A 20,523-nucleotide genomic window follows, 5' to 3' on the forward strand; every position below is an offset into this window, starting at 1 on the left:
GGGCGCTTTCAAGCATTATCTTGGCGTTCCGCTTCTTCGCACGAGTGACTCAACACTTGTTTTCAATCGGTGTGGTGTGGTGTTGTGGTGCGGCTAGAAGCGGAGAATTTCTTCCGTAAAACAATAAATAAAGCTTACACTTGTAAACAGCGTTGGGACTCCTTCCTGGGAACGTTGCCAAACGTGTACCGGGCGGGCTTCTGAGGTCCCCGGCCTAGAGTGTTTGGGTGATGTACGGCAGTTGTTTTCTTACTTTTTTCCCCCTGACTGTATGGAGCTGCATTCGCCGTAAATTTCCGTTGACATGTTACAACCTATTGTCCAAGTTTTGTCTTCAACTCGCTCTCTCTCTGTTTTTCTCTCACTGCATAATTGTCAAGGTGGGGCTGCTTGTTATTTTAAACGACGCTCCTCCAGAGTCCTCTCTCGGGACCATCGCCTCCTTGAGTAGCTTCACGTGACCGCTGACCTTAGGACCTGACTCCAAGCAGGAATTCTCACGTGTGTGTGGGAATATTCCGAGGTGGGATGACGACGCTTGCGCCTAGGCCGCTCTTACCTCCTCACCTTCTAGGCGTGCGTGCGGCTCTGGGAGTGTGGCTGTGTTTGTACACAACCCCAATGTGGAAACGTGATGATTCATTTGTTTGCACTGGCGGTGTGACGTCACTAGTTCTTTCTGCGCCGTCGCAGGCTGTCTTCGAGCATGCTTCCGGAGGCTGCATGCACACAAAGGAATAGATAGCTGGCGCAAAGGGGACCTTCTGACGCAGTAAACGATGTCCGCGTCGCTGTTGTAGTACGTCGTAACGGAAAGCTACCGCATCCACCTGCTGGACAAGGAGAATTTTGCTCAAGTTTATCGAGGAGTGCGCTCTGGTGCCCTCTTTTTCAATTAAATTTCAATTCAACTATTTATTTCCTTTCCATGGAAAGGGGGAGAATAAATAGCAAAATGTTTGATGAAAATGACCACGAAAATCTTTTCACAGAGTTCTGTGGTCGCTTCGTTGGGTGGGGGTGGTGATTATGGTTCTTAATCTCTATCCCCTCTACGACGTATACGTTGAGTCTGAGGGGTGCTCAGACCTTTGCCTGGGACGCCTGGAGGCAGTCACGGAGTTCGGGATCAGTTGGCGAGAACCTGCGCTGCCCAGGTGGCACTGCAGTTATTCCACGAGGCGCCTAAAAACTGCTGCCGTCAGTCGCTTGGGCCGCTACAAACGCGAGAGCACATTCTGAACGATCAGAAGCCCGCGTTTGATTCATAGCACTGTTTGTTTCGCTTCTGTAGACATAACCCAGATAGCTGAAAGGCACCACGTGTGGCTTCGACAGAGCGCGGAAGCTCATGCCAATAAGCTCAGGAAGGTGGCATGGAATAGCACCAAGAACGCCCCCAAAACTGCTTGCTTCTCTCGCTATGCCGTGTGTTACGGCGCTGCAATCGACATGGCAAACTTCAGCTTGGGTTCCTAATAGCGCCACGAGCACACTGCGGCATTCGCGGCCGACCGAGATACAGGCCTGTGTGATTTGTGGGTCGTGAGCATACTGGCTGTCATTGAAATAGTGCTTCCGGCTGAGCCAAGAACACGTCACGCTGCCGCTATACTGCTCGCAGCATAACTCGTAGTGGTCCACGGGCACGCGCGATGCGATAACGCCGTGAAAACGCGTGCGTGCTTTGTCATGCGTGTTCGTCGGGCTCAGTCGTCACCAGTGTTCTTTCAGTAATACAGAGCCAGCACTTGCGACCCGCAAATCACGCAGGTCTTTTCTAGGGCTGCCGCGAAGGTCGCAGCATCCACGCTCGTGGCGATTTTGACCATGCGATCTCGAATCCGGTGGGTGCCGCAAGGCGTCGCACCCGCAGTTCGGAGCGCCCATCGAAGCACTCTAGACAAGCGTCATTGACTCTGTACTGCCGATGCAAGGATCTCCGGACATGTAAGCCTGCATGAAAGCACGCTTTTTGGGTGACTTTCTTCTGCATTGATCATTTTTTGGTTTTGAGGTCTGCTTTGGAAGACAGGGAAACAGTCTAGGGACGGCACCATGCAACGCGCAGTCCACGCAAGGAATTCGCAGCTCTGGCCAATTTATAACATGCTTGTAGTCCTTGATGATATCGTCATCCTCAAAATGATGCTCACACAGACGTGCGAGACAGCTATTCTTGCGACGAAGTCTTTGCTCTCAACTTTTAAATTTGCTGCCATCGCCAGGCTGACAGAAAAAACAATGATCGGTGGTGTCGTTTTTGTTTCCACATGCACAGCCGGGCGCAAAGCAGGATGGCATGTGTAACACTCGCTTGGAGTCATTATATGCAGAGATATTACCCCAGAAATGTTTTCACAATCACTACGAGCACCATCGACACCAAAACTGCATTGAAAATCAGCCTAGCCTTTCGTTACTGCAGCGAACGAAACTTGCGCTCCGACAGACGGTGAAGAAAAGCTCTACTACAGGGCCACTATAGTTTCCGCCGCCACCGCCCCAGCCGCCTCCTGAGCAGAGCTGTGAAACTGACCTTGTCTATGAACGTTGGCCACAACATCCTCTTTTAATCTCCCACTGCCAGGCTTTCACTGAACTGTTTCGATGCATGGATGGCATGACTCACCACAACGCCTTCTCTAGTACTCATGACGATGCAGGCGTCGCCAGCATGCACCTTGTCGGCAGCTTCTTTGCCGAGACCGCGCTAGGAAAGCAAACTTCGCCCTCAAAATAGCTAGATCGAAAGTTATGTAGCACCCGCAAAACCCTCTGCTATTACCGCGGCGGTGGCCTAGTGGTCTGAGCATCCGCCGCGCATGCGGGAGGTGAGGGGTTCGATCCCCTATGCCGCCGGGTACCCAACGTTGATACAATGGGTGCAAGCTTTCCCCTGCCTAGTGCTCGGCTTATTTAGGGTGAAATCTTGGGAAATGAGTCTTTGATCCCACCTCGAGTAGGATAATAAACCATAGATGCCCTTCCGCCATCATCAGCCCTCTGCTATTGGCTAGTCTCGAGAGGTGCTTCCGAGCGAGGGGCGAAATTTTCTTTGGGGTCCTTGGGGTTGCAAATAAAAATTTGCTGGCGGTTGACTATTGCTAAGCACGAAATACTGTGTGAAAGCACAGTTTTTTGCAGGTGGACACCACCGCCACGTACCTGAAAGCGCCATTGAGGTGTCCACTGACACAAGGAGCTGTAGCAATGCACGTCTTCAACTTTTTCATAGTCAGTGCCAATTTACCCAGTGTACGCCGACGGCCTGTGCTCCAGTGCCGCGTTTATGCAGCAAAGTTGTGAAGGACAACGCGTATTGCTCATAGTGCCGGGTTCCTGCCACAACGTTGCCCATGCCAAAGCATGCAGCACACATCTGTCACTACCGCCACATAGCTCAAAGCGCGAATCTTAGCTTGCTAGCAGTGTTAGTTGATGTAGAGGATCATGTGCAATGCACAGCGCGAGAGAGTTGAAAGTTTAACACGAGGAGTGTCCGGCTGCGGCGATAGCCTTGTGCTCTCGCGTAGTAGCATGCTAAGCTCATCTTTTAACGCCGCCGCGGCGCTAACCGTCTCAATCGTGGATGTATATTTATTTAGTTATTCATTTCACTTGCCACAAACCCACAAACACCGCAAGCATACAAACATCGCAAGATCTTGCTCAGGGTTTGCACATCGGAATAGCGCATTCGCACCAAAAGCCGTTATTTGACCTGCATCTTCACGGCGTTGCGCGTTAGCTCGTTTCCTACCGAGCTGAGGCCCTTCAACACTGCCTCGCTCAAGTTATTTCTAGTGCAGTGCGTTTTTACTTTAGATAAGGGTTCCATTGCTTCCTTGCAAAAGACTTCCTTCATTATCGTTCGGCTCGTCCGCTCCGCTTCCTTTTCCGCGCGACCACAGAGCGGATTTCAAAACCGCACTGTAACCGGCATTCCGCTTCGCGCGACCGCATATTAAGCGGCGTGACCTTACATTGAGTCCTATGCGAGGCAAACCGGTGGCCACGAAAAACGGCATTTTATCCGGTCGCACACTATAAACGATTACGTTGTGCGTGGAGTCGAGTACTAAAGTTATCAATTACAATTGTTGAACAAGGGGTAATTCAATATTGACAAGAAAAGTTTTTCAATGAGAACAATTTATTTATTTATTAATACCTCAAAGGCCCCATTGAATGAGTATTACATGAGGGGGTGGAATATTCAGCAGTACATTTTTCCGATGGACGATCTGAATGACGATGAGTCGATTTGATCCACGATGGCGTTTGGCAGGTCATTCCAGTCCCTTGTTGTATGAACGAAAAATGACAGATGCGCAGAAGTGCGGGCAGAGGGATGATAGACGGCCTTACCGTGGTTTGTGCGATTGGGGATGCGATGTGCGGGGCTGATAATGGAGTTATGAAATGGATGATAATAGAACTTATGAAACAGACACAGTCTGGAAATTTTGCGGCGCTTCACTAAGGTTGGGAGATGAGCATTGCGTTTTAGTTCAGTTACACTTACATGATAACAATAGGCTGAGAAAATGAAACGAGCTGAGCGATTTTTTACAGATTCGAGAGTAGTGGAAAGGTTAATTTGATGATGGTCCCAGATCGCGCATGCGTATTGTAATTTGGGACGATTACGTGTTAAATAAGCTAGAGATATCACTGATGGGGATGCTAGTTGCAGGGTTCGTCGAAAGTAACGAAGGACGCGATTAGCCTCGTTAGTAACTTGAGATATGTGACAAGACCAATTGAGATCAGGTGTCAAATGGATGCCTAATACTTGTAAGTTGATACTAAAGCGATTTCTGCATTCCCGATTAGATATCTTGAAGATGGTTGTGAATGACATCGGTGGAACGATGGCAGAGATGTTTTTTTCACATTTAAGGACATTAGCCATGTATTACACCAGGTAAGTACGTGCTGAATGTCAGACTGAAGAAGCAAAATGTCAACGCTGTTAGTTATAGGCCGGTAGATAACGCAATCATCAGCGAACATGCGAATGTTAGAACACAGCAGGCAAATCATTAATTTATATGAGAAAAAGAAGGGGACCCAAGACGGTGTGCTGAGGTGCCCAAGACATAACAGAGGAATAAGAAGAGGAACACTTATCATCAAAAACAAATTGCTGTCGATTAGTGAGAAAGCTGCATATCCAATTAAAAACAGGTTTGTTAAAATTGAGACGTGAAAGTTTTAGGAATAATCGTTTGTGAGGAACTTTGTCAAAAGCTTTTCAAAATCGAGGAAGAGGGCGACAATAAGAATGTTAATGTTAATGCTAGAGCTGAGGTCGTTAATAAAGGGCGCTAACTGTGTTTCGCAAGATAAACCTTTGACGAAGCCATGGTTAGGGTGGAAAAAGTTGATGGACACTAGGAATTTTATAATTTGAGAGACAATTATATGTTCCATTAGTTTAGAAGTGATACATGTGATAGATATTGGTCGATAATTATGGCGAGAAGATGAAGGCCCTTTTTTGGGGACTGGGATGACCTTTCCTGTTTTCCAGTCATGTCGTATGACTGCTGATGAAAAGGATTGCTGAAAGATATGAGACAATATGGCACTAGTTGCATGCTTTGCATTTTTTAACACTTTAGTATTAATTCCGTAAATACCAGCTGAGGAAGCTAATTTCAAAGAGTCGATTATTTTGACAATACCACCAGGTTCGAAGCTCAAGTCCGGCATAGGTGGAAAGTTAAAGGAAGGGAATCGGGTAATTCGTTATCCGGTTCGTGAGTGAAAACTGAGCTGAATGATAAATGCAAAACTTTCGCAGCGGCGTGATCTTCAAACGGATTATTATCATCGTCACACAGTGTTACATTTCTGATGGGGTTAGGATTGATACATTTAAGAATTGACGTGGGTTTGTACGAATCATGTAGGGTAGAGTAGAAGAAAAAATGAGTGTTTAGTTTTGTATACTTGTAGGTTATAGGATCTTTCTGCTTCGTAATAATTTTGCCACGTGTTGGGGTTATTGTTTTTTTTTTTTTTTAGGGTTCGGACCACTATCTTCTTTTGTTATTCATGCGTTTTAGCATGGAATTGAACCAAGGTGATTCATGGCGTTCGGTTACGGCGATGGTAGGAATAATTTTTTTCAATTAGAGTGTGCGTTTTGTTTTTGAACAGTAGCCACTTATTTTCAGGAGTGCGATCATGAAAATCGGTTAGGAACCAGGTTCGGAATGCGTCAAGTTCACTGTTGATGGTTTTATCGTCTTCTTTGTCATAAAGTGTGATTGTTTTAGTTATTTTTTGGGGCGCGGTAAGTGGTTGAGAAACGAGGCGTGTATTATTGAGTGGTCACTGATTCCCGGCAGATTCAAGAGTGATATTAAGTTTTGTGTATGTGACGTTAGTATAAGGTCTAATATGTTAGATGATTAGAAGCAGGGGGTAGGCACTGGCAGGCAAAGGCCTCGCCGCTGAAAATTCAGTGTCAGCGTTGGCGTCAATGCTCATTTGGATCAGAATCACGACTGCCGTCACAATGCTTCCGTGCTTTGTGACGACACATCTGTTGAGAAATGCAGTCGAGCAATGAGGGCATGATAATGTAAGTACATGCTTCCTGCAGCCTTGAAAGCAATCGCGCGGGCTTTTTCCTCCTTTCTTTTAGCGCTCGCCAACAAGTTCCCTGTATGTTACCGCGCGCTCGAGAACGGGGAAGTTCCACGCCCTCTTTCTTAGTTTTTGGTTTAGTTTTTATGGGTTGTAACGTCCTAAAGCGGTAAAGCTATGAGGGACGCCGTAGTGGAGGGCTCCGGATAATTTAGACCACTTGGGGTTCTTTACCGTGCTCTGACACTGCACAGTACACGGGCCTTTAGCATTTCGCCTCCATCGAAATGCGACCGCCGCTGCTGGGATCGAACCCGCGTCTTTCGGTTCAACAGCCGAGCACCATAACCACTGAGCCACCGCAGAAGCTCCACGCCCTCTTGCTTTGTGCGCTTTGCACTGATTGAAAATGTGGGAGGAACGAGGTGAATTCTAATGCAGCAATATCTTTCATTTTTAAATGAGCTGGTGACCCGACCGTACCAGACTTGCCTGCGACCGTGGCGTTCCTTACAGAGAGGTGTTATATGTGGGGCTCACGCTTTTCTTGCTATTCTATTCTCTATTAAGCCGCTGTTATCCATATATGCAATATCCGCTGTTTTAATGTTTCCCACCATTTTTTTGTCGATTTATAGTTTTTTAGCTTCCTTCCTTTTACAGCCGTTGTCTTCATTGTTCTGAGATCGATTAATTTTTCTACGAACTAAAAATGCAACTTTTGACCTGTCGGCTGTTGTCGCAATCGAAGAGGTCACCTTTCGTAGTCTGTGTCTTCACGCCAACGCTTGCGCGAGCTCTTAAAGCAGCCAGCCATTAAGAGTCTGTACTGAGATGCTTTCAAGCCTCTTTGCAACGAACTTGATATGCTTTCATATGCCGTTACCTTTCCGGGTTATTCTTCTGTCGGAGATAAAAATTCAACGCCGCAATATTTGCATAATACATGCAACGACTCTTTGTAATTCTTGCCGTCGTTCACGCAACAGGAAGAAACACTTTATTTCAGAGACATACTAAGCATATAAGCATACAGGACGTCCATAGCTTACCGCACAATAGCTAGCTGGTCGTCCCGTAGATGTGAGGTCAACGAGGCTTGGCAGGACGGAGTGATGGAGGGGTTTGTCATCTACTCATAAAACGGCGTCGGCTTCCCCATTTACTGCGATGTTCACGAGAGAAAAAGTTATGCCAATCACGAATTACCGTAGAGTCCAGGTCAACAGCAGATAAAAAGCTAAGCAGTAAATCTCTGTGAAGGAAAGTGAAGGCGCAGGAACTGCTTACTTATCGGTGGACTTCTCAAACCGTGCCTTGGGGGAAGGGATGAATAAGGGAGTGAAAGAAGGAACAGAGAAAGAGGTGCCGTAGTGGAGGGCTCCGAATAATTCTGACCCCCTAGGGTTTCTTAACGCGCACTGACGATGCACAGAACACGGGCGAATTTTACATTTCGCCTCTTTTACTGTGCTATTGTAACGCATTACCAAGAGCTGCAGTCGTGCTGCGAGTGTCATAAGCATAGTAAATCAGAACCTTAGTACAATCACCACGGCTACGCTTACTATAGCCAACACCATGGAAGCCGAAGAAACAGCCTCTGTCATGGTTATTGCTACGGCAGAGAACACGTCAGAATCCTGTCAGGCTACCAAGCCGTCCTTCGTCGCTATGATACACTATCCATATCCTACCTAACCTGGGAACCTGAGTGCCAGAAGTCAAGTTGATCTGGATCCCTGGACATGAGTCTGTTGAAGGCTATAAGTGTGTCCGAGCACGCCTGGGTGTCACACACCGAAAACACTTCCACTGGTCCGGACCCAAAGCCATTACGAAATCAAAAACTATGGGACGATTTAGAGCGCTTGCGACTGCCGCTCGCGCCACCACGCTGCCGTTATGTAAACCTTTCCCGCCAAAATGCGATCTATTTGGGATTTTCCTGCGATCTTAAAATTTTAGGTGCTAAATTTTGGGGTTGCGTCCACTTGGGTCCCGTTTCGGAATCAGAAAGCTTCCTGACATCAGGCGGAGGGGTTTTATTGGGACAGAACACCCCGAGACTGCCGCTAGCGCCACCGCGCTGCCCTTATATAAACGTTTCCCGCCAAAATACGCTCTGGTCCGGATTTTTGCGCTTTCTTAAGTTTTCAGGTCCTAAATTTTGGGGGTGCACCAACTGGACTCTCGTTTCGAAATCAAGGAATTTCCTGACATCCGGTGGAGGGGTTTTGGTGAAACGACAGCTGTAATGCTGTCGCATTAACGCTCCGCTATCGTGACAGAGAGAGAGAGAGAGAAAAAAGAAAAGCCGTTTAATGAAAGACAGAATTTATCCGGCGTCTAAAAATCGCTGGCATGCTACTCTGCGTGGGGAAGGGAATTTTGGAGATAAGGGTGGAAGGAGAGCGGTGCGGAAAAGGTAAAATAAAACAAAAAGGAGAGAAGATAAAATGCGGCCATTAAATGCGTACTACGGTGCATCGGCGAGTAATGATGGGACATATGGAATGGTGAAGTGCAGAGTGCGACATATGAGCTAACGAAGTTCACTCCGTGAAGAATGAGTGAGGGTAACATGCAAGGTGAAATTAGAGCTTTTCTAGATGCTAATGTCAGTTACATATGAAAACAAAAAGTCCATTGCATGTCTTCGTTGCCTAAGGCAGGCTAAGGTACCTAAACCACTGTCCATTGTTAGAGCCACTGGGGAGAGCTTCTCCATGCAATGTTCATAGTGCATGCTCGTCAGCGTATGCAAGGTACTCAACCAGGATATGTTCCATGGTTTCAATCAAGCCGCAGTTGTCCCAAAGCGGACTGTTCATTTGACCGGAACGGTATACAAGCCGTTTGTAAATGCAGCGTTCAGGCGAAGTCGGTGATAAAGTGTTTCCAGATGGCGAGGAATTCTCGATGGGAGTCTCCGACAATTTTCCTCAACAATTTTCTTGTTTGCTGGAGATAATCTTCGAAGCACCGGTAGACAATAGCGCAAGGTTCCTTCAGCGTAGGCTTCTCAAGCAGAACTACAGAACGGCAGTTGCTGCCCCACCGTGTTCCCGCCATGCATCTGAAAACTTGCGATGCTGCACTGATCCTCTGGCGAAGTTTTTGATCTGAGTTGACCACAAGAGATTACTGTCTCTCTCAGCACCTAAGAATCGCTGCTATCGTACTTAAGGTAGTGACCATCCATATATCCTGCAACACTACCGCGGGCAGCGATACAGATATTCCCTCCCTGTGTCTATCCAGAGAGTACGCTGTGATCCGGTCTTGACTGCACGCCTACTCATAGACACATCCTGCACAGATTGTTGCCCACACAGTGCCCAGATATATGCCTATCTTGAAGCTTACACTAATCTGAATCCCTATCTCGGCGCCACGTCACTTTATCACTATCTCTGTGTTACGTCTGCATCCCGTCATTCTCATCTCACTCTCCTACCCACACCAGAGACCTGGGAGGCCTCGCTGCTCGGCTCTCGAGCGGACGACCAATGTCGCCTTGCCGACCGAGCGAAGGCAGCGGCTTTTAGCGCTCGGGCACCCAGTGACGGCCATGTAGCTTCGTAATAAGCTGAATAAATGTTTTTCCTTCGGAGCCTTCCACCAAAAAGCATTTTTCTCTTTACCTTCTCTCAATCTCTGCCCTCACGGTACGGGTGATGAGTCCATCGAGAGAGAATTGCGGTGCCTTTCCTTTCTTCATAATCGATTATTATTATAATTATTATTAAGCCTCATGATGCTATCGCATTTCAACGAGCTAGGGCAGCATTTCAGTACGGTGTTTTTTAAATACCTGAAACCTTCCCGACATGCTTGGTGTGTGGTGTCCACTTTGATGTCCTTGACAATGCGTTGGTTCTTTCGTTGCCTTCTTTTTGTTCGCGTTGCTGACGTTGAGCTCAAGTCATTGTTTGCTCCGACTTTGGTTCGGTCGTTGCCTGTTTTTGTGCCGCAAAGACGCCGCTTATGATTGCAATCTTATTCACGCCATCCTTGGAAACTACCACTCCTTCTCGGAAACATGCATTGTCTTACCTTGATGTGCGAGCAGACCGTGTATGCAGGATCAGGGCAGGTTTCACGAACCCTCAGGGCAAACGACCGGAGCAGGGCGAAAGCGCAACTGTTTACTTCGAGAAAAAAAAATGTATTTATTAATCTTTTTCTGTCGTGGTTGCTCGGCCCTTAAGTGGGGTAAACATACGCATGCACATGGCAAGACGTCAGTCGGGGTGCAGCTTTAAGCAGAGTAATCTGGCGGCACCAGGGCGACGACTGTTGCCCCGCACATTTATTTGCTTATGTCTTTATTTCAGTTTCATATAGTGCGACCTCGCATGAGGCTATGGCAGGAGGAGATAAAAAATGCACAAGCAAATCTCGACAGTTAGCGTCATATGACATATGAAAGAAAGCGCAAGGAAACGCGAAGTCAGAACACGACGGCTAAAAATGACGGAATCTAAATATTGATTTAAAGGCAGAGCACGAGCATAGGCTCAGGAATGGAGTTCTAGATGATCGTACATCTAAGCTGAGATATCAAGTTCATGAAGCCCTCAGCTCTAACTGAAATCGCGGAGAGATCCTAAAGAGACGAAGAGGTGAGCGCACTGTGTTTTCGTCGACATGTAGCTTCTATATGCCTGCTGGCACGGTGACGTCTGTACCGGGTTTTACTTTAGTGATAAAAGAGGACCAACATGTTGGAAGATGCCGGAGATTATGCATCGCACTTTGTGCCGGGGAGCTCACAGGCCGGAGAAAAGTTTGCTGCCACGCACTTAAAGTATGAACTCATTTGCACTAGTCGCTTTTTTGGTAGCCTCATGGCTATTACTGCACACAGCGGAGACGACAGAGGAGGAGGACGACATTGATGACGATGCAGGGAGCGCAGTATGACAACAAAGAAACTGCAGGGGGCACTTAAGCTTCGCCTTAAGGGTACGACACGATTAGAGCACTGCACGGGCCTCAATCTGAGGCCCGAGCCCAGCCCGGGCCCGAGACCTGGAGCCCGAGCCCGGCCCAGGCCCGCGGCTTCAAGCCCGGGCCCGGCCCAGGCCCGCTGAATTATCGCTCTAGCGAGCCCGGCCCGGCCCGTGAATCCCGCAGTGAAGCCCAGCCCGGGCCCGGCCCGGCCCGTTTCATAGTAACGCTTGAGGCATACTGCTCACTCTGAGCAAGTAGACCGCTACTAGACCGGTAATAAACTGGCCGACAATGGTTCGGAAACCGCAGTTTGGCTTGCAGAAAGTTGGTTCTTTTTAACCCAGAAGGAATTGATTAAGAGTAGTGTTCGCAGGCCCTCTTTTGGACAGTGATCTCGTGTAGGTGCGCAAAGATGAACTCGGAAGTTCCGAGAGCCAAATAAAAAGGGCTGCATATGCGCGTAATAGCCTACTTTGCATTCCCCCATGATTTTAATCACTTATATTTTGCCGCCCGCGAAGTATAAACATTAAAGGTGCCTAGCAAGCAGTAGTATGACATTTTTTTTAGTGAACGCGATCTCACAGGTTGGACTCATAGCCGAACTGGTCGCCTTTCAGCAGAACCGAAAACCTATGAAAGGCTTGAGTATTTCACGATGTGTGTTTTGAAGGCTGTAAGCGTCCTAAACTAATATGTTTTTCCCGACTGCATTTCTAATAGCGTATAGGTATGTTTTGGGATGACGAACGATCAAAGGCCAATTAAGAGCGGTTGAATTTTACTCTTGCTGGTGGAGCAGAAGATAACGCCCAAACCATACGTGATAACTTACAGGGCAAAACACTTGTCATGTCAACCAGGCTGAAGAAGCGAGGAGGGATAGATGTGGTTATGAAATGAGATTTACAAACTCTCGAGAGCTTTTTTGGCTATTTCATTAACAAAACGTTCCGGTCAGCTGATCAAAAAGAAAACTAAATGCGCTTTAGTTTACGAATTTTCTCACATGAGAAAAATATAGCTATGAAATAAAAGCTATGTTTTTGGGGCTTAAGGGCCCAAGGGGAGTCAAGCTGTGAGAGACACCGAAGCAGAGGGCTCCGGATCATTTCGACCACCTGGGTTTCTTCAACGAGCATTGATACTACAAAGTACATGGCTGTCATGCTTGGCGCCTAAATAGAAATGCGGCCGCCGAGGCTAGGAGAAAACCCTGGTACCCTGGCTCAGTAATCAAGCGCCTTGACCACTAAGCCACCACGGCGTGTAAATAAGGAAATAAATAAGTCAATGAATAAAGCTTGGTTTTTTTCTCACCGCGTACTAAAACCCATAGCTCATCCGTATCACTGCTCCAATGCCACAGTTGTGTACTTCACTCTGCAATAGCGACTGAATAGTCGGACACCAGCCGTTTCTATACGGACCCAAGCCTGGCTAGGGTCCGCAGCGTCCGCAGCTTTAAGCCCGAGCCCGGCCTGGGCCCGCAACTTCAGGCCCGGGCCCGGCCCAGGCCCGGCAAAACAGATCATGTCCCGGCCCGGCCCGGCCCGCGGGCCGGGCCGGGCCCGGGCTTTCGGGTCAGCCCGTGCCCGTGCAGTGCACTAGACGCGATAGCCTTAATGCGCTAAGGTTAAGGCCCATATATGCGGAATTGGTCATTCTCTAATTTACATTCATATACCCCTGGAAGTCCTCATAACCCTCCTGGCGCAGTGGTGCAGCGGTTAAGCGATGCGGCACCGCCTTGCGATGGCAGGTATACGTGCTCCCAGCGGTGGGCCTTGTGCAGCCTGCAGGTTGTTCTTCCTGAGCGAACAATAATTAACTGCCGCCTGACACGGTGGGCAGTTTGCTCACTATCCGATGGGCAGGTTATGATGACGCTGCAAGGTCACGTGATATAGTTGGCCCTCTTGTCTTTTAGGTTGCTCTTTGGGTGCCCCATGCCAGAGCCATGCCCGTGATTTTTTGCTCACAACGCCATCACCGGATTTTCTGGACAACTGGCCCTTAACGCAATGGCGTTAAATAAAGATAAAGCCCGGCGTCACTACATAACACGAAACGATGATCAATAGCTGTTGACATGTTTGTTGGACTTGGATGAAGGGAGTACTTGTGTGCCTTCTCCGACAATGTCCGTGCCTGCGAGGTGATTTGCAAAGATGACCCCAGGGCGCTGAAGGGAGCTATTAACGCTATCGCTTCATACCCTTAAGGCAGAGATTAAGTGGCCCCCAAATTTTTGCATTGGTGACAGTTTTCGGCGTCCACCATGTTCTTCCTAACGCTGCTCGCCGGCGCTAGCACGCGCGATTTGGAACAACCCAATAAGGCATGTGTACTGCAAGACTGAAAAGCAAACGTTACGCGGTATATGCTCCCGACCCACTGAAGTTATAGTGGCTGTAAACGCCATCCCCGAGGGAGCAAGTTAGGAAGAAAGTGGCGGACGCACGATGGAATTTTCGTTACTTACTGGCAAACCTACTTGAGGACCTATCTGGGGATGTAACATAAGACCTTTGTAGGGACCTTATTCTATGCCACCATCTTCTTCCTCTGATATTGCTTTCACTTCCTCATTTTCCTCTTTTTCCAAACTCATCTGGATGACAAGAATAGCCTACGTACAAAGCCATGTAGGCAGAGTGTAGACGTTTGTAGACATGGGTGGTCTTTGCAATCAGAGCTAGCCCCCAGAGCCAACACCTCCTAGGCTAGGTTATGTTGCCAGAGCATGGCTGTGCTTTGGGAGCGAGCCTTGAGCGCACTTGTTATGCAAGTGAGCTTGGAACTTGATTGTATCCAAATGATCCCAGCGCGGACTCAAAAGTTGGCGAAAGGCTGGCGTTGGAGCCCTAGGAGTGCACTTCGTTAAAAAAAAAAAAAATCGTTGGGCAGCAGTCTATCGTGCACTTCTGAGGTCCAAGCGGTGCCCGTTTGCGCAGGTGAGAGTGCGTGGTCTGCCGACTTGTTGCCAGGGCTGCGCGAGCGTCTGCAGGTCGGCGTGGTCCTGATTGCCGGCATCCGGAGTGCATTTCTAGCCGTTTGCGGCAACGAGGCGCCGCAGCCTTGGCCCCCCACTTTCCTCGTCGCACTTCCTCATAAGGTACGCTGTCCGTCACCGCTTGGGGGCGGGACAGGCGCTGTTTCGACTGCACTCGCGCGTGGTGTGACGAGCAGACAGCTTTCGACTGTTTTGTAGGCGAAAGAAGGCTGTCTTGCGCCACGTTTTTAGTACGAAAATATCATGGCAGCTAAGGAGAGCCCATTCCTTTAGTCTTTCAATATACATTTATTTGCTCAGCAATATACACAGCGTAATGTGTCCAAGAACATGTAATGCTCAGAACAGATAGCCGGAGGTCTACCAGAAAGGTGGAGTAGACACCAAGGGAAGATAAACGCAACCGGGGAACTGCTGGAAGTCAATGGTGAAGTTAATGAATTCCCACGAGTATATAGGGTGGCGGAGGCTGGTGCAGTGCAGGGATAACTTACTACCTCTAGCAGGGACATCTGTCCTGCAGTGGTCTTAGACTGATGATAATGGCGATGCTGATACTCTATCGCTGGTTATTGCTCCACCGCTGGCTCGTAGTGGTGTCACTCGTGCTTGTGATGTTGTCAAGGCCACCACTTTACATTTCTGTTGGACTAGAAACACCAGGGAGCATTCTTTACATGCACTGCGCGTTTATACCCGCCCATGTCTCCAGTGTGTATATATAAGCAGCGTAGCTTTTTAGCTGTTTGTGATATTTCAGTGACATTTTTTTTTGAAATAGCCACTTGCACTTTTCTGCCCGAGCAACTAAGATCCCCACTAACAATATCGCAAGGTCATGCTTCTGGTGAAATAAAGGCACTGCTATTGAAATGGTAATTATGCAGTGCCACCTGCAACAGACCCAGTTCAAATGCAATCCAGACGAGGGTATGATGCCATCATCATCATCCCCATAACCACACACACAAAAAAAAAGGCTACATGCAGAAGTACCTACAAGCTTCTTTTTTTAAAAGGCCATTCCCTGAGTGAAACAAATTTCTACCTGACAGTATTTAGTGGCCCTGGGCTGGTTTAATAACAAATGTTCTTGAGATTTATTTGTATACGGTCTAAATCACTTGCTTTTGCTATGCAGTCATTTCACCATGCGACATTCGAGCTGTGATCATTTATTTTCCTTGATACCACATTCTTCCAGAATAGATTATTCGTTCCTAAGGGCTCAATACGTTGTACCACTCGCTCTTGCTGCTACCATCGCTCCTGCGGTTTATCATCAGCTTCGCAGTAACAAACAAACAAACAAAAAACGAGTTAATGAATGAATGCATAAATAAATAAATAAATAAATAAATAAATAAATAAATAAATAAATAAATAAATAAATAAATAAATAAATAAATAAATAAATAAATAAATATAAACGAAACAACAGGGGCAGCCTTCTTTGTACTGGCCACGCTTTCCGGCTGCAGTGCCGCCGCCAAATGCACCGGTTCTAAGACAAAAGAATTGCTTGCCGCAGATCCCCGCTACCTAGCAATGCAGAAGTGCTGCTTAATAAAGATGTTTTTCGCTTCCCCCCCCCCCCCCCCCCCCCCACACACACACACTATAAAAAAAAAAACGGAATTGTATTCGGTCCTATAACGGTAGCTTTTAGCGGTATAAATTAATTGAGAATCACGTTATTAATACAATACCTCTTTAAGTTAGCCCGCTTACAATTTAGTTCGCAAGCTCTAAGGCAGTCATTCCTGGCGCACCGTGGCATGCTGTAAAAATGCCAAAGGGTTTTAGGTGTATTACACCTTAATATTCCCGGCCGTACTCATAAGTACGACGCACAGAATAGCCCACCGTGAGAGCATCTCCCTGCAGTACAGAATTTCGCGCAGTGGGCCGGCTTCGTCGGACACAGTCTCGCGATGACCCAGCGGCTTGCCGTAGCTACAACAAGAGGGCTTTAGTTGATGTCCTCTAGTAGCCGCTCCGCGACTCGAAAGGAGCCATGGCGGCCAGGGAATCCGCGGCCGGCTGCCGGGTGACGGCGGCCATGGCGAGCTGTCTCTGGGCCTGCTGGCACTGGGCGAGGGACGGGATGGAGTTCTTCTTGGGGCGACCTTTGGGCTTCGTCGGCGGCACTGCGCAGCCACCCTGCATCACCTGCGCAGCGCAGAGGGGAAGGCAGAGAGCTCGGCATGAGAGGACAACCTCAGAAAAACTGCAACAGACAAGGCTCTGCACAGTCGTCCATATTTGTATAGATTGGCAGTAGGCTGTGCTGGGCTGTACATGGGCATATATGGGCATATATGGGCATAAACATTACTACGGCGTCTCTCATAGCCTGAGTCGCTTTGGGACGTTAAACCCCATAAAACCAAACCAAACCAACCATTAACGCTATTCGAACAACTTCCATCCGTAAACAATGGAACCGACCACAGAAACCGAAGTGGAAACCGCCGCCGCGGTGGCTCAGTGGCTATGGTGCTCGGCTGCTGACCCAAAAGACGCGGGTTCGATCCCGGCCGCGGCGGCTAGAATTTCTTTGGAGGAGAAATTCTAGAGGCCCGTGTGCTGTGCGATGTCAGTGCACGTTAAAGAACCCCAGGTGGTCGAAATTTCCGGAGCCCTTCACTACGGCGTCTCTCATAGCCTTAGTCGCTTTGGGACGTTAAACCCCATAAAACCAAACCAAACCAAACCGAAGTGGAAACGAAAGTACTAGCTCACTTAATTCGCATTTGGCCTAACTGCTCAAATCTACCGTCGTGTCATGAAATCGTATTACACACTTCACATCAGTCCGCGAAACAAACCCCTTTGTCTGGCTACTTTCAGTGCGAAAGCACTATTACGGTGGGTTTGTGGGATTGCGATGTTTGTGGGTTTGTGCCAAGTGAAATATGTGAATAAAACTAAATGAAACGAATATCCGCAACTGGAATTCGAACGCTCGGCGGCGCGAATATATCACCTCTGCTGGTCACTGCACGAGAGCACTAGGCTATCGCGCAGCCGAACTGGCCTGGTGTTAACACTCTCGCGCTGTTCGTTGCACATCTTCTTCTTCATAAACTGATATTATTATCAATCTAATATTCGCGCTTTGAGCTATGTGGCGGTAGTGACAGAGAGATGCGCTCAGCATGCGTTGACGTAGAAAACATTGGGACAGAAGCACGGCCCTAGAGCAGTACGTGTTGGCGTTGACGTTGCTGCAGAAACGCGGCGCTGGAGCATAGGCCGCCCGCGTACGTTGGGTAAATTGGCATTGACGATGAAAATGTTGAAGACACCTGTAACTGGCTACCTGGGTCAATGGATGCCCAATTCGCGCTTTCAGGTACGTGGCGGTGGTGTCCGCTTGCGAAAAGCTGTGCTTTCAAACAATATTTCGTGCTTAGCAGTGCTGAACAGCCAGCCATTTTTTTTTTACGAAAACAGTACGACAGCAGTCGCATTGCGCCTATTTCGTGTCGCGTGTGTTTTTTCTCACTCTGTACGCATCCGTCTTGGTTAAACAACCGGACACAGCTAACGGGGCAAGTCATCAGCTGCCAAAGGTCTGCCCGTGGGTACGTTGTCACTGGGAGAGCGATGTATGCGAACGCCCGATATGGTGTATGCCAGTTCTGATTCCCACATAAGCCTAAGTATGATAAGATAAGTTAAATGAAAGGTGTGGCGACGCAGTTGGCAGAACGCGGCCTCTGCGTGTATCGTCAAAGGGCAGAGTGAAAAGGATGCATATGAACGGCGAGAGGTTTACGTTGGCAACGCTGCGGGATACAAATGCATCGATATTAAGTGTGGTTTTGGGATTTTTTCTTTTTGCTTGTTATCCAAATGTTTTTAAACCTGACAAAGGTTCGGCCTCCGGTAAAAATTCTCTCTTATCATAGTCCGAGTAAGGAAACTCTCTCGCATGAAAAACATCATCTTGCTCTTTCGCCTTGATCTGTAATAACGCATCAACATGGTGGAACGCATAAAGGATAGGGTTAAATTACGGTGCCTCACAAGTACGCAGACCGGGTTGTAGTGAACTATAGGGCGTCTCAGCGCTTTTATGGCGTAGATGCTACTGCATAATATTAACAAGTCAAATTCATTTTGTGTAACATAACAATTCCTATGTGCTGGAGGCAGGGAATTCAAATAGACGTCAAGGTTTTTCTTCTGAGGAAAATAAACTGAGCGATTGATTTAAATAAAATTTGACGCAAAGACATAGTGAGAGTGGAAAAGAGGGCGCCATCGGTCGGAACCGAGCCCATGACCGCTTCTTGTCGCACGTGAAGCCAGGTACCGTTCTAATATATAGTTATACAGCAACAGCTATCCTGCCCTGCGCTTTTAAAACTTCAGTGGCGAAAGACAAGCCTTAGCGCCAGCAGCGGCAGCCAGCGCTCCACTGTCAGGAGCAGGGGTTGTTGCTAATGTCAAGTCTGGTGCAATCTGGAACTTGTTACACATTTGTCTTTATACGGAGGAGGTGTAATCTCGAGCAGTATGTAAACGCTCCAGTGGATGCGCTAAAAACAGAAAGTGCTAGTGTTATCTGCAGAAGCGCGCTATCGGTTCAAGCCATGGAGCTTTCGAAGCGCATTCGTTTCCTTTTGGGTTTATTGAGAAGAATAATTATTACATTGAAAGTGTTGCAGGATGCTCGTGATGGTGAGAATAGCTGGAACATGTACTTTTCAGTACAACTCTTAATTAGCCTATCCTCCCGCCCTCTCTCAGCGCACAGGCTTTTAGTCGTAAGTGCGCGAAAGTGTACACGTTGGCAGAAACCTTCGAGAGCTCTTAGCTTGGACAGCATACCTCTCTCACTTTGATTTGCACGTGTGTTGTGTGTGTACGTCAACGTCTCAGAACCTTGCAGTATTTCTGAGTTTTATCGCATGTACACGGTCTTTGTTACTGCAGAGATCACTAAACAAGCTAACAGACACCCTCTGTAATGCATAGTGTGATGTGACCGCGAAACGTGTGAAATAATTATCTAAGCTCTACAGAGGGTGGCTTGCAAGTGCTTTCTAGAGGCAATTCTTTTTTTTTTGTTTCAAATTAGTCGTTTTGCGAGAAAAATCTTTCCCATTTCCGTGGTCTTGGCCGCGACAGGTAAGCCAATATCATTCGTGTTGCTTATTTTCACTATTCCATGCTCTGCGAACTGAGCTTTCATTTTGAGACTAAACATTTTTATTAAGCGTGCAAAGAAAGATGCATGTAAGCAAAAATAAAGAGCATTGCCCTGTAAAAAAATAATGTAATTACTGCTTTTTTTGTGGTTCTTACCTCTAGTGAATGGATTTGACGGACGAATCGCCTTGCCTTCGTTTTTTTGCGTACGATTTATCTTGAACTTCATTAGTGAACGGCACAGTCTAGCTTTGCTGGGTACTTCCGATATGCGCGGGGGATGTTGCTATAGTACAGCTTTATGAGCTGTCGTCTGTCGCTGACGACATTTAATTGCCTGGTAAGATGTCACGCTTTCGTATAAACATTGCATCTTTCCTTGTCGGCAAAAAGCGCGCACAGACGACTTTTTAAGAAGGTGTGAAAGTTTCGGCTTTTTGGAGCTATTAGCATATGACGGATAGGCTGGTACATTTAGCGGGTCTCGTGGCTCACATCACGTGAATAAATGCTCGTTGTTACGTTCTTATGTCCGCGCCTGTTGTGCATTGTTCATTTATTGTATTTATTGACTGCTTAGCATTCACTGTGACCATATGCTTGCTTATTGCTTTCCATTTTCCATTCACGTTACCCTTCCTGGCGTATGCACTGTGCTCTCTGTGTTGCGTATTGTTTGTTGTGTGTGTTTTATGTTTTCTTCCTTTTGCGGTCAGCTCCAATGATTTCTTCCCCTACGTGAAAGCAGTAGTCGAAGGCGCCGTCAGGCGACAACCTCCCCT

The 20,523-nt window shown here is 47.6% G+C and overlaps 1 protein-coding gene across 1 annotated transcript in view; it reads right to left on the reverse strand.

The window, feature by feature from the left end:
- Window positions 1–16,242: 16,242 nt before the first annotated feature.
- Window positions 16,243–20,523, reverse strand: part of LOC149340163 (uncharacterized) — a 69,674-nt gene continuing 65,393 nt past the window's right edge. The window contains exon 3 of the mRNA XM_089551064.1: window positions 16,243–16,750. Within this exon, the coding sequence (XP_089407190.1) occupies window positions 16,565–16,750 (186 nt within the window). The 3' untranslated portion in view covers window positions 16,243–16,564. The remainder of the gene's footprint in view (window positions 16,751–20,523) is intronic.

Source organism: Amblyomma mixtum, chromosome 6 (assembly GCF_055824585.1).
Source record: "Amblyomma mixtum isolate Tamu chromosome 6, ASM5582458v1, whole genome shotgun sequence".
NCBI classification, from domain to species: Eukaryota; Metazoa; Arthropoda; class Arachnida; order Ixodida; family Ixodidae; genus Amblyomma; species Amblyomma mixtum.